This window comes from Triplophysa rosa, linkage group LG21, assembly GCF_024868665.1.
Source record: "Triplophysa rosa linkage group LG21, Trosa_1v2, whole genome shotgun sequence".
Classification (NCBI taxonomy): domain Eukaryota; kingdom Metazoa; phylum Chordata; class Actinopteri; order Cypriniformes; family Nemacheilidae; genus Triplophysa; species Triplophysa rosa.
Genome location: NC_079910.1, coordinates 9,023,110 through 9,037,316, shown reverse-complemented (window position 1 = coordinate 9,037,316; position 14,207 = coordinate 9,023,110). Strand labels below are relative to the sequence as shown.

The following is a 14,207-nucleotide window of genomic DNA, read 5'->3' as shown; positions in this document are numbered from 1 at the left end:
AAGTTAATCATCTGAGCATGCTTTGATGAGAAGTCAACATCTGGAATGGAAAGAACAGGGCGAGCGGTCGTACCACACTCCTCTTTGGGCTCATCCGATGCATCGCCGCAATCGTCCTCTCCATCACACATCCAACGAGACGGGATGCAGCGTCCCGAGTCCTTACAGCGAAACTCGTCCACGCCACACTTCATCTGGGCTGTAGAAACAAGCGTTTCAGTGACCTAGCCTAAAAATATGTCGAAACAGTTCCAAAAAGATGGTTCTTACTGCAATTGGCCGGTTCGTCTGAACCATCTACGCAATCGTAGTCTCTATCGCAGACCCACACACGCGGTATGCAGCGTTTAGTGATGGCACACTGGAACTGGTTGGGAGCGCAGGTCACCTCAGCTACAACAAACACAACAGCCAATCAGATCGCAGGTTTTAAGAAAACAGTTGAGGGAATTCACAAACAGGAGTGTGTTGCAGAAAGCCAAGAACAAGTACTCACGACAGTCCTTCTCATCTTCTCCCTGGCCGCAGTTGTTCTGACCGTTACAGCGCAAGATTCCAGGAATACAGCGACTGGGATGAGAACACTTAAACTGACTGGGCAGACAAACATGGATGTCTATGGAGAAAGGTTAGAAAATTTTCAGATTAGGAAACAGTGAAATAACCAACATAATTTAATTATTTGAATAATATTACAGCTGTCACAGCTATTAAATAATAATCTGATCTCAATTATCTCCAGCACATTTACATCAACCATCCTTGCTCTTACTGCACTTACTTTTACATTCAGATGATATTTCTACATCATTTGAGTCATATCAGCTTTGAATGTTTGTGTGTTAATTTTGAGACAGATGACACCATTCTCATATCTGAGTTTTAGTTACGTTTAGTTATGCTCGCTTCAGTAATCGCCATAACCGCAATTATTCATCAGGCAATTAATCGCAATTATTTTTCGGACAAGTAAATCAACATAATTGCAATTATTTTCCAGACAATTATTCGGCATAATCACAATTATTTATTACACAATTAATCGCCAGTCAAATTTAACATGGTAATGGTAATCATTACTTTATAGGTAAGATACAGTTATAAACGGTATAATAAACTGTAAAATATGTAAACTTGTGAGAAAGATATTTGATTGGATATCATACCACAGTTGGCTTCATCAGAATTGTCCTGGCAATCGTTGTCTCCATCACAGATGTAAGCCGGGTTGGTACAGAGACCCGTGCCGCATTGGAACTGGCCAGGTCTGCATTTAAACTCCGCTAAAACCCAAGAACACAGAATGAGAGGTCAAAATCTACATCAGAAAGTGTTCATGGTGAATGTCTTTAAAAGTCACGATACATACGACAATCAGTAGGCTCATCCGAGCGATCTCCACAGTCATCCTCAGTGTCACACTTCCACCAGAAGGGAATGCACTTATCATTCTTACAGACAAACTACAGTCAGAGAAAGAGATAAAGAGTTCAGATAAACCTCACAAAATCTCTCTAGAACAATCCCAGATCATTTATCTAATCTTTCTCTACCAGACTACACCATCCATGAACAAACTCTCTCACACACCTGGCTGGCCGTACAGTTGGACAGGCATTGTTTTCCATCAGCGGCCAGGTAGAAGTTTGTAGGACAGGCACACTTGTAGCCTCCTCCGGGTGAGAGCAGACACAGGTTACTGCAGCCACCGTTATCCACCTGACACGGGTGATCCGTCACTGCGATTGCAAACACATCAGAACTCTTAGACACATGCGTAAACACACATTCATAAAAGAACATGTCCATGTTACAGTACATTCATATCTTCTCACCCTCAGATTGTCTGGACGAATGGTAGATGTGTATGTCCATGGGTCTGTGCAGGGTGCTGATCAGCGTGGTCTTGTTGGTGCCCAGGGTTTTGTGAGCTCTGTTGATGGACTTGGTCTCCCAGTCAGTCCAGTAGATGTACTCCTCAAACAGGGTCATGGCAAAGATGTGAGGGATGTCCTGATTTAGGACTATAGGGATGGGATCACAAGCCCCACTTAAAAAAAAATCACATCAAATGAAATAAATGTGTGGTATATGTGTGTGCACTCACCAATGTGTCTGTTGGAGCCGTCAAGGCTGGCGAAAGCGATGTAGTCCTCACGAGCGTCTGCCCAGTAGATGCGGTCGTTTATGAAGTCTAACGTCAAGCCGTTGGGCCACGTGATCTTATCCTGAATGATGATTTCGCGGTTGGTGCCGTCCATGCCAATACGGCCGATATGCGGCACATCACCCCAATCTGACCAGTATAGATACCTGAAGATATAAAACCACCAACGTGAGATGAGGTTATAACTCACACACCCACAAACTTAACAAATACACTATACAAAAGACACTAGACACTAAACATTTGCTAGGACTCACCCATTCCTCACATCCACAGCCACAGCTCTTGGCTCCCGTAGGCCGCTGTTGACCAGCACGCTTCTATAAGCTCCGTTTAGCTTAGACACCTCGATCGTGTCCCTGCCCTTGTCGCACCAGTACAGGTTTCCCCCGACCCAATCCACAGCCACACCGTCAGGGTTACTCAGAGAGGTTCTGTGAAGCACCTGTCCAACAGCCAATGAAACCAGCCAATCAGAAAAAGGACAGTGTTGCAGGAAATGTTCATTCTTTACAATACAGACCTGAATGTTACTGCCGTTGATGTTCATACGGCGGATCATGCTGCCCTGTGTGGTAACATCCGTCCAGTAAATCATCTGCTCTGCGTAATGATAGTCTAGAGCCACTGCGTTATTGAGCCCCTGTTATACACACATATACAATTATCATGTGATATTACAGTTACAGTTAGATGTTCATGGATTAACTTTCAATGTCATGGGATCTTAAAGACAGAGATCCATCTCACCTGTTTAATCATTGTGTAGTTTGACCCGTCCAAGTTAAGTTTTCGCAGGTAGTATCGGTTAGCGAAGATGAGTACAGGCTCCTCTTCTGTAATTTAACAAACACTGTTAGTACAAGTATATATGCACCATCAATTCCCAAACAATTATTTAGGTCAAAGGTGAACTGTTCACCAAAATATTTTTAACACTTGCTTTGCCGTTCAAATGGCAGGTGACATAACATTTAGCCTAAAACCCAAAGTATAGTTCCCTTTTTGCGCGTTTCCCTTTTCAAGGTAGTAAAAGAAAACCTGACTCCTGTAGGCCCGGAGAGATATTGCAATATGTTGTAATTAGTGCTGGGCGATATACCGGTTCATACCGAATACAAGTGTGTTTTTGTTATGATATGAATTTTTAATATACCGCATTATCGGTGTATGTCGCTTAAACAACGTGAGGAACTCGGCGCAGAGCGAAACTGTTTCAGTGGGGTCCCTCCCTTTTCACTGTTGCACTGTGACCATTCACACAGAATGCGTCTTTCTATGCCGCGGCACTACATTATCATAATTTTGCTATATAAACATGTGCTAAACGGAGGCGTTTGGATGTTTGCGTGCATCTCGCGCATGAATGGTAACATTACATATATCTTTCCCGTCGCAATGGGACCGCGCACCTCGCGGCTGAACAGCAGCACAAGTGTAGCAATTGCAAGTTCGCATTACGTTATATTAAATATACTCATGAACAAACATTTTCAAAAAACGATCGTGTTCCCCCTTATATCTGCTCAATATAAGCATATAATATGATGTGTTTTTAGTTTGAACTGTTTCTATATATGCTATGATGAGAAATAAGGGTCAGTAGAGGAAGGAGGATTGACAGCGTGATGCAGTCGCTTTCCTCTCACATATGTAATTTAAGCCTTTGTTTTATGATTAAAAAAATATGATTTCAGGAAATCATGAAGCCATTGTGACTATGTAAAACACAACAGACATCACATGCATGTTTTAATGGTACAATTGTTACTATTTTGTTTTCAACTATTCAACTATTAATTTTTGGGTGGATGCTCTCCTAACTCTTGAAGTTGGGAGCTCCAGTGCTTCCAAGGAAAAAAGTTAATTTCGAGCCCTGTTCTCTATTTATTTGCTTAAATATTATGTATGCAAGTTACCTTCGCATGCTATTCAGTTGTTAAAGAAGTCTAAACTTTGCAGTTATTATAGGGATACTGTCACCATGACGGTATGAAAGGGCATTTTAAGTCAATCAACAGCACCATTTCCTCTCTCAATCAGTAGAAAATGTGGTTAAAAAATACCGCCATGTACCGGGAAACCGGTATAAAGCTGGAAAACACTGTTATATAAATTTTTAGTCATACTGCCCAGCATTAGTCGTAATGCGCATGCGCCAAAACCTGTGTGTACGCATATGAGTCAAAAGCAGTATACTTTGCAAAGCTGTGCGTTCGGCAAAACGAAGTATGCCACAGGCTTAACATCTCAATCTACATTTAAGCATTTTGACATACATTTTATACTATGTTTGTTCCCTAGGATTCTTACCAACAACCTTTTCATTGCCATCACAGTGCTCTACTATAAAATCTGTTTGCTAAACTAACAAGACAAGGGTCTCCAAAGTCGGTCTTGGAGGGCCGGTGTCCTGCAGAGTTTAGCTCTAACCCTATTCAAACAGACCTTAACCAGTTAATCAAGGTCTCACTCGGCAGACTAGAAACTTCCAGACAGGTAAGTTGAGCCAAGTTTAGCTAAACTGTGCAGGACACCGGCCCTCCAGGACCGACTTTGGACAGCCTGTAATAAAGCACAAGTGGATAGACTCACCAGAAGTAGATTTGCAGCTGGTGGGATCATCGGGGCGTGGCACAAAGCCCTCGACACAGAGACAATGGAAGCTACCGTGCGTGTTGATACAACGCTGGGCACAGGGGTACGTGGTGGTGCATTCGTTCACATCCACACACGTCTTCCCATCATGCTTCAAGCGGAAACCTGGATGACAGCGGCACTGCGGGAGCGAGAGGCACGTCACATCTCCACCCATTTATATACTGTAATTCATGTATGTATTATGTGTAAGGTATATGAATCTACCTTAAAGCCAATCTTGAGGTCCTCACAAAGCTGCGAGCAGCCGCTCTGTTTGCTGTTAAGACATTCATTAACGAAGCAGTTGTGCTCATCAGAGCCGTCCCCGCAGTCATTGTTGCCGTCACACAGCAGTGTCTCGTTCAAACACTTGCCGTTCGAACACAGGAAAGCAGTGTCATTACAGCGCCTATCTGTGGACACAAAGAAAACAAGTCGTGAAAATAGATCAATCTGAAGACAAAAAGATCAGTGTAGAATCTGTGAGTTATCTAGTAATTGCCATAATTCCAACGAGTCATTAGCATAGCATTAGCGAAACTTCATTTCATCCTTAAAAGGATAGTTCATCCAAAAATGAAAATTCATTTTCTCTCCCTCATGTAATTTCATACCTGTATGAATTACTTTGTTCCGATGAACACAAAGAAAGATATTTGGAAGAATGTTTGTAATTTTCAGTTCTGGGACATCATTGACCACCATAGTGGGAAGAATTAAATGGTAGGCAAAGATGCCCCAGAACACTTGTTTACCTAAATTCTTCAAAATATCTCATTATGTGTTCAACAGAACAAAAACATAACATTTTTTTTCCTACTATGGTAGCGGATGATGTCCCAGAACTGAAAATTGCAAACATTCTTCCAAATATCTTCCTCTGTGTTCATCGGAACAAAGAAATGTATACAGGTTTGAAACAAGTAATGTAAGTAACGAGTAAACGATGACAGATTTTTCATTTTTGGATGAACTATTCCTTTAAGTGCTTTTTTTGCTCACCTGAGTCTGAGCAGTGAGGGTTCTTGGGGGCTTCGTCTGATTGATCTCTACAGTCAAACTCTCCATCACATTCCCAGCTCTTCTGCTTCAGGCACTGACCATTAGCACAGCGGAAATCATGCGGCCCGCAAGTGGGATATTCTATTAAAGCAAGGACAGTTTCCAAACGAAAATAACATTTGAAATATTAGTCCGGGTAACCAATGAAAAAAGACTAATAACAGATTAAACAATGCTTACCACACTCTGGCGACTCATCCGAGCCATCGCGACAGTCAACATCGTGATCGCAGCGGAAGTGCTTGGGAATACACTGATAATTCTGACACTGGAACTCAGAGCTGTCACAGGTTTTGTTCAATACTGGAAAAAAGATCAAAATTGGGCTGTCAGGATACCAGACTTTCTCTAAAAGAAATCACAATAGCGATATTGCAATAAGTAAAATAAATGTTTTTAAAAATAAAAATAATAATGCTGTCAGTCAAATCCATTTTTTATGTCGTTTATTTTGTGTTTTCACTTTGGCCAAAGAATCAAAATATGAGTGCAGAGAGAGAGTTTGTCACCATTGTCAGCCTTAAAGTCGGCATGAAATTAAAAATGTCCATTCAAATTGATTTACACAGTGTTGCAGTATTCATTATAAATTATTTATCCGTGCGCGTCATTATTTTTTAAAAATAATTTGCATGTGTAATCTTTAATCAAAAACGTTAACCTCCTCCCTCCCCTCGAAACGACATCTCTTCACTTCTGGTCATGAGGAATGGCACGAGGGCGGGGCTGCAATGACTGACAGATTGCAAACTGGATTACAAATCTGACTCCATTTTGTTGACAAAACCAAACTTTAAACGATCCAATCAGTACTCGATGAACGAAATCAAGTCCCACCCTACATTTTTTTCTCATTTCAGAAGTTGTTTCACTCGCATATATGTCACGATACGAAAGAAAAAACAATCCCTACTTCCGTTTCATGCCGACTTTAAGGCAAATTACTTTTTTAACAGGTGCTGAATTATTTTACCATATTAAATAATTGTATTTATTATCATATACAGTATGTAGAATTAACATAATATCTACAATCATAGTTTTTATTATTATGGATATTGAGACGCCCCTAGATCAAATAAATAAGCATGCATGAAGTCTGGAACCTAAACCCTCGATATCAAGTTGCTTTTATGGGACAATAAACAACTGATATGTGAGATCTTGCTCCCAACTCACCACAGCCAGCCTTAATGCCCTCATCCGCCCCGTCAGGACAGTCTTTGTCCCCGTCACACTTCCAGCGCTGGGAAATACAAATGTTGGTGCCGGGACACTGGAACGCCTCCGGACTGCATTTTCTAGCCTCTGGATGAATTACACAGAATTCAATTTCATTATTTCCCCTTTCAACGACAAAAACAACTGTTTGGAACAAGAATAGTTTTAGGGTTGTCAATCAAATAATGAAACTCACTGCATCTGCTGTCTTCATCTGTCCCATCGCCACAGTCATCAGTGCCATCACACATCCACGATTTAGAGATACAGCGATGGTTCGCACATTCAAACTGATTTGGTGCACAGAACTTGTCTGTAAAAAAATAACGTGACCAAAATATTATTGTAACATCAAAAACCATAAAAGTCATATAGTAGAGTCAAGAGATGCAAAATCAGGAGACGGTTTAAAATGAGCTCTAGTCTTCACGAACCGCAATGTTTCTCATCTGCTCCGTTCTCACAGTCGTTCTCTTTATCACACGTCCAGCTCATGGGAATACAGCGCCCGCTCGGACACGCGAAGAAGTTCACTGGACATTTCAGCTTCCTCTTCTCTGTGAGAGAGAGAAAAATAACATTCACTCATATTATATTTGAACCGACATTGAGGAAATGCATATGTGCAAGTTGATGTGTAAAATATGCATGAATGTGTTTGTCTGACCTGGGCAGTTTCTTTCATCTGAGAAATCACCACAGTCATTGGAGCCGTCACAGCGCCAGGATGGAGCGTAGCAGAGCGTAGTGAACTCGCACCTCTCGAAGGTCATGCCTTTCACTCCGAGCAGGTAGTAACTAGAGCAGTCGGTGGGGCCTAGATGAGACATACAGGTTTGTAACATAGGCTTCTTGTGAGATTCTTTGGTTCCCAGCTCATTAACTACTTACTGCAGTTCATCTCATCGCTGGCATCCTCACACTCCACAACCTGGTTGCAGCGACTGGAGTTCGTAATGCAGGATCCATCTTTGCATTGAAACTCGGCAGCACCGCACAGAGTCACTGAGACAAACATTAAACAACCAGTGAGGACTAACCAGTGTGGTTGAACAGTTCAGATTTATAGACACAAGCATCCCTGCATCACTTACTGTTGCAGGGCAGCTCGTCGGAACCGTCGCCGCAGTCATCTGTGCCGTCGCACCAGGAGCTGTGTTTGATACAGCGGCCGTTGATGCAGCGCCGGTAGCCCTTCTTGCACATACGGTTAGCTGAATTTGCAAACAAAATACACATGATCAATTCTTCAAACTCAAATTCTTCTTTCAAAACATTACTACAATTTATAAAATGATCAATATTTGAGATTCAGTGACTGTCTTACAGCAGTAAGACTGCTTCTCATCAGACTTGTCTTTGCAGTGTGCGAGACTGTCGCAGGTCAGGCTGTAGTCGATACAGTCGCCGTTTCCACACTCAAATTCATCGACGCTGTTACAGGTGGTGTTTTCCGCTGCGAGAGAGAAACATACTCAGATTAAACTGTAATACTGCCGTGTTTTGAGGAAATGAATAAAGAGCAAGTCTGTCTTTCTCACCGACACAGGTGTTGTCTCCCAGTAGCTTGCGATCTCCGCGGCAGCTGCAGTTGACTCGTCCCTCTGAGGTGAGCAGACACAGATCTTGACAGCCTCCGTTATTGGTGAGACATGCTGAAAATTCACCTACAAACACACAAATGTATACCCATAATTTGTTAATTTCCTGTAACTGCGCAATAGTTTTTAATATTTTATACTAAAGATCATTTACATTTTTTGAAATATTCATTTGATGCCGACATAAAATGTAAGGTAAAAGATGACCAACTATAGACGGTTTCATCCGGCACACGTGCCTGGCCCGAAGTTAACATCGGGTCTGTGTTTGGTTATGCATTTTATTTTATATTTAATTAATATTAATATGAATAATATTTTGTTGTATATTAATTATATTATTATATTATATTTAATTTAATATATATTAAATTAAAACTACTCAACAGTTATTGATTCTTCGCAGAGGTCTACCGGAAGTGAAGTTTGGGCCACATAACGTTTGTTTTATGTTGTTGCCGCTGAAACCGTCTATAGTCAATTATAAATAAAACCTTTGATATATGCATAAAAAAACGTATTTTGCTTAACCCTAGTATTTTATACCCAAATCAAATTTTGCTTTCGTCACATCTCATAATGGATGAACATAAGTGCAAAACTCACAGCTATTGGTGTCTTTGGCCACAGCGATGATGCCCATTGGCTGTTGTGGAATGTCAGCACGAAGGACTTTCATGTCTCTGCCGTATTTATCTGCTCTGAGCACAGCTCTACGCACCCAGTCCGTCCAGAAAATATATTCACCATACACGGACAAACCGAAAGGATGAACCGGTTCGTTCTTCAGAACCACCTGAGGACACACAAAGGTGAAATTACTTCATTTGAAAGGCACTTTCATTAAAAGCAGCAGTGCATTAAATATATACTGTATATTGCTAATATTGTGTAAAACTAAAATAACAACAGCTATAACGATACAGAGCACTCTCACTTTCCCAATGAAAATCACAAAAACAGAGGCAAGTATGGAGGAACTCACAAAGCGAAGACTGCCGTCATACTCGCAGCGCTCAATCTTGTCTAGCGTGGCATCGGAGAAGTACAGTTTCTCGGCACGGTGGTCTATAGCCAGACCATTGGGAGTGCGGATGTTACTGCCGATAATCACGAGAACATTGGCTCCAGAAAGAGACGCCCGCATGATACTGGGAGACTGTTCATTCCAGTTAGTCCAGAACATCAGACTGAAGGAAAAAACGGGAGAACACAAGTTAGAGATTGTGTAAAAAAATCATTTTGGGAGGATAATATTTTTGGTAAAAACGTTAGAACATGGTGTGAATATATAATTGATAGAACATTCATACTCTAGACACTCATCGAGAACGAAGGCTCTGGGGTGATCATCTCCAGACATAGTGACCACCGTATCTCTGTCAAAAGCTCCAGAGCGGCTCTGGTCCACAGAGTGACGTGTGATGGTGGAGGTGGTGTAGCTCGTCCAGTAAAGTGTGTCCCAACCTCGGTGATAAGCCAAACCTTCTACTGATCCTACATCTATAAAGAGTAGAAAACAACTGTAAAAATGTCTTTAACTGAACAGCTTGAAAACAAAAACGTGGCAAAAAACAAATCAAGTCTTCAACAGTAACTGCCTTATCAAATGGCATTCGATTCGGGAATGGAATGAAACTTGATCAAATTCATTTCAATTCACATTTATTTGCATAGTGCTGTCTACATTGATACCAGACAAAACTATAGTATATAGTATTTTTAAGAAGTGATAACAGAAAGTACAACTGTAAGATTCAGGAATAAATTGTGCATTTTAAAGCAAGATACTGTGCACATAGAGATTACTATATATGTCAAGTATATATGACAGTATTCTATGGTTAACACTTTGCAAAGACAGTCAAGCGGCAAAACATCTTTTTTAAAATGTTTTAGTGGTTGTCAGTAAATGGTTTAATCCCGTGATGTCTGCAGGTGTTAAGAAGCTTTGTGTCATATGGTCATTTTAAGGATGAGTGACTGCGCATACAAGACCCTTTCCCGGTGAGCCTCTTTATAGCTCTTTCAAAGGATAAAAGAAAACTGCTGGAAAAACCTTACACACAAGGCTAATGCGAGATCATTGAGCTTCATTTAGTGCATCAGATAAGGACTCAGTATAATTCTCTCCACCGAGGGTTCAGCATCATCAGCTTCCCACCGATGACTGCTTTACGATAGCAATTACACCTCATAAAACAGAGAGATTACTCAACCATGCTGTTTACTTTTGGTAAAAAAACAATAATGATCCAGTGCATCACATCAGTCTTTAGGCCACTTATGTAACAGTCTCTGTCCGCCCCAATACAAACAGTATTTCAACCTAATAGATGCCATTTTATGAGACGTCATCAGATACCATGAAGGTCATTAGGCGTATGGCTAACCTGCCGATCAATATCTTGGGAAACACTTGAGTCCCACCCACTACTTTCATCTCTCTCTACAACAGAAACGGTCTATGAGAATATGCTGAGGAGAGATGTGAGCCTTTTGAACCTTATAGTAAGAGATCTTTCTTTGACCAAAGTCCTGGAACAGCCAAGCGGAAGAAATGGATGGCATAGGAAGAATATTTTGATAAGATTGTAAGAGGAAAGTTGCAATGAGCACTTAGCTTTAAGAATCACTGTTTGTAGACTGATGAAAATCATTTTTTAAGGGTTTCCTGGCTTCACCCGATCAATACAAGCAAGTGTGTATGGGCAAGGATTTAGCACATCTGTATGGTAAGCTTTCATAATTTCACAATTTATTAATTGCTTTAAAACGCAAAGTAATAGCTACTATTTGCTTGGGTCCAAAAGTCCGAGTCTGAATTCTCTATTTTGTATTTGTCTTAGAATGTTTTTATTTCAGCTTAACTTAAAAGTATTAGTTCTTCCAGAAATCAAAACCTGTATGACTTTTTCTGTGGAACACAAAACATATTTTAAGATCCATCCTGTTACTTTAATGCACTCGAACTGCTACATTTCCAGTATTCTGTGAGATAACTTTTTTTGCACCAAGATGCATGATATTACAAATTTCCACAGATTTGATTAGCAAACAAGTAGAGATGCACCGATATATCGGCCAATAATCAGTATCGGTCGATAAAAGTTAGTTTAGATAGTTTAAAAACAGCCGATGATCAGGGCAGATATATCCTGTCAATCAAAATAGGACAGGAAATGCAATGAATTTGTGCTCTGCATATTGAAAAACGCTAAGAAACATCACTAGTTTGATGTTCATTAAATGAATTAATAACATTCAGAAAGTTAAGAAATATAAATTTCATCTTCAGAATCGGTATCGGCAGATATCACTCTGAATAATTGGAATCAGTATCGGTGCATCTCTTAAAAAAAGGTTTAAGAGGCCATCCACACTGACACGCGTTTAGCTGTATACGTTAAGATTTTGTATCGGCATTTCGGCCACACGCATGCTCCTAGTCTTCTTCTCCGTTTTTAGTGTATCTCTGTGGCAGAATTACAGCGCCACATACTGATATGGCGTTTATACTACATCGTTATGAGTCGGTTTAGCGGTTTCGTGTGTACGCAGATATTTCTTGAGATGACGCTATGAAAAGGAAAAAAATGATCGGATAGGGAAATCTCTGGCTTCGTGTGGATGTGGCCTAAATTAGACTTTGAATCCAATATGTTCCACATAAATACTTGCACCGTTCAAAAGAGCATTTCGTGAGCATTTTTGTACAATATCTCACCACTTCCGATTAGTGAATAAAGGTTTAGATTGGACTTTTAATACAAAATGTTAAACATGGACAGACTTTTGAACCCTGATGTATTTTTAAACTGTGACTCTCTGGTCTGACTAACACCATGACCCCCCCCCCCCCCACTGAATTAGCATGACCTCATTATAAATACACTTACATGTCATAAAGACAGAAAGGCTAATACAGCTTTTAACTTTTTTCAGCGAGATGCATCTCACAACACTAAAGACAATCGCCCAGCTCTCCAGAGAATGCAATAATCCCTGTGCAAACGCTCCAATGTTGCCTCACCACGGGAGGAAGTAATACACTTTCAGAAAAGCTAATTATTAGCCTGAAACACACGGCGACCATCGAGCTCCAGCATAAATGTGTTCCACTGCGCTGTTCTCCATGACCACCACTGTCAAATGATCAATGTACAGTACATTTAGAGGATTAGACAAAATGAATAGCAGCCATCGAGATAATCTGCCATGGCAATTACATCGGGTTTTGGTTCCTACTTTGGACGCAATAGTCATGGTGATCGGGTTGGTGGGCCACTCTCTGGTCATCTATATCCTGACCGGATACAGGAGAAAAAACGGACTGCAGTCTTTTCAAGGGACAGATATGTTACTTTTGGCTTTGAGCGCCTCTGATCTCCTGCTCCTCATCTGCCTGCCCTTCCACACCGCTGCTATAGCACTCGGCTACTGGCCCTTCAGCAGGTTGCTGTGCAAAGCCATCAGTTTCCTGGGCGTGGCCTGCAGCTCGGCGAGCGTGTTGACACTAGCTGCATTAGCTGTGACTCGCTACCTCATTGTGGTGCACCCCACCTGGACATTTCGTTTAAGAATGCAGCGCTGGCTACGCTTTTCTGCGATCCTTATGTGGGTCCCGGCAATCGCCCTGGCTGCACCTCAGTTTGCATTCCGCACCGTGAGATCCGCTCCAATCTACTGCTTTGCCTTTCTATCGAATCTCAGTCAGGTGGTCTACTGCACCATTTTGTTCCTGTTTGGCTTTGCTCTGCCCCTTATTATAATCGTCATCATGTACGGCAAACTCTACAGATTCCTACGGAGGACGCGGATGCGAGGTGCTGCGCCACAGCTGGAACGCTACCAACGGCAGGTCACCCAGACGTCGGCTCTGTTGGTGTTGGTTTTTACCATCTGCTGGCTGCCATCCTACATCCTCATGTTCTTGCTGGCTTGTGGTGTGCAAAACATACGGGTGGACTTCGCCATCATTGCCCGCTTGTTGGCCAGCTCCTCTGTCATAGCCAATCCGGTGCTTTATGCTTTTATGTCTCACAAGTTCCGGCAAAAGCTGTTGGTACTGGGACGAATGCGCTGTGGAGGCTGTAAGTGTGTGCCAGGAAGAGCGATAGTTCAGCCCTTCAACCCGGTGGAGCGGGACACTTTTCCCTAACCATGCCAATAAATGAAGTACTGGAGAGACCATCAGAGGCTTCAAATATATTTATGCTATAAAAAACTAAATCAATGGGACTAATGATGTACTGAGATAAAATGTGGTTTGAATCACATTGATTTGTTCTGCCATAACTAAAGGGTCAGTATTGTTCACCCAAAAATGAAAATGATGTCATCATTTACTCACCCTCTTGTCATTTCAAACCTGTATGACTTTCTTTCTTTCTGCAGAACACAAAAGAAGATATTTTGAAGAGTGCTGGTAACCGAACAACGGGGGTTCCCATTGACTTGCATTGGTTTTCGTGTTCGTACAATAGAAGTGAATGGGTACCGCCATTGTTCGGGAA

The 14,207-nt window shown here is 41.4% G+C and overlaps 2 protein-coding genes across 2 annotated transcripts in view; one reads left to right on the top strand and one right to left on the bottom strand.

Moving 5' to 3' along the window:
• Window positions 1-14,207, bottom strand: part of lrp1ab (low density lipoprotein receptor-related protein 1Ab) — an 89,050-nt gene that overhangs the window by 4,280 nt on the left and 70,563 nt on the right. The window contains exons 42-67 of the mRNA XM_057319234.1: window positions 10,005-10,194; window positions 9,677-9,881; window positions 9,298-9,487; window positions 8,632-8,757; window positions 8,418-8,546; window positions 8,185-8,304; window positions 7,982-8,095; window positions 7,758-7,907; window positions 7,525-7,647; window positions 7,287-7,403; window positions 7,049-7,177; window positions 6,050-6,172; window positions 5,810-5,950; window positions 5,033-5,220; window positions 4,763-4,946; window positions 2,918-3,003; window positions 2,691-2,810; window positions 2,425-2,612; window positions 2,108-2,313; window positions 1,836-2,024; window positions 1,591-1,739; window positions 1,370-1,463; window positions 1,167-1,283; window positions 497-616; window positions 271-393; window positions 74-199 (exon numbers count right to left, since the gene is read on the bottom strand). Coding sequence (XP_057175217.1) covers window positions 74-199; window positions 271-393; window positions 497-616; window positions 1,167-1,283; window positions 1,370-1,463; window positions 1,591-1,739; window positions 1,836-2,024; window positions 2,108-2,313; window positions 2,425-2,612; window positions 2,691-2,810; window positions 2,918-3,003; window positions 4,763-4,946; window positions 5,033-5,220; window positions 5,810-5,950; window positions 6,050-6,172; window positions 7,049-7,177; window positions 7,287-7,403; window positions 7,525-7,647; window positions 7,758-7,907; window positions 7,982-8,095; window positions 8,185-8,304; window positions 8,418-8,546; window positions 8,632-8,757; window positions 9,298-9,487; window positions 9,677-9,881; window positions 10,005-10,194 — 3,747 coding nt within the window. The remainder of the gene's footprint in view (window positions 1-73; window positions 200-270; window positions 394-496; window positions 617-1,166; window positions 1,284-1,369; window positions 1,464-1,590; window positions 1,740-1,835; window positions 2,025-2,107; window positions 2,314-2,424; window positions 2,613-2,690; window positions 2,811-2,917; window positions 3,004-4,762; window positions 4,947-5,032; window positions 5,221-5,809; window positions 5,951-6,049; window positions 6,173-7,048; window positions 7,178-7,286; window positions 7,404-7,524; window positions 7,648-7,757; window positions 7,908-7,981; window positions 8,096-8,184; window positions 8,305-8,417; window positions 8,547-8,631; window positions 8,758-9,297; window positions 9,488-9,676; window positions 9,882-10,004; window positions 10,195-14,207) is intronic.
• Window positions 12,576-14,034, top strand: LOC130545008 (delta-type opioid receptor-like). Its single transcript, XM_057319287.1, has one exon. It carries the CDS (start codon window positions 12,851-12,853, stop codon window positions 13,850-13,852), a length of 1,002 nt encoding a protein of 333 aa, XP_057175270.1. The 5' UTR covers window positions 12,576-12,850; the 3' UTR covers window positions 13,853-14,034.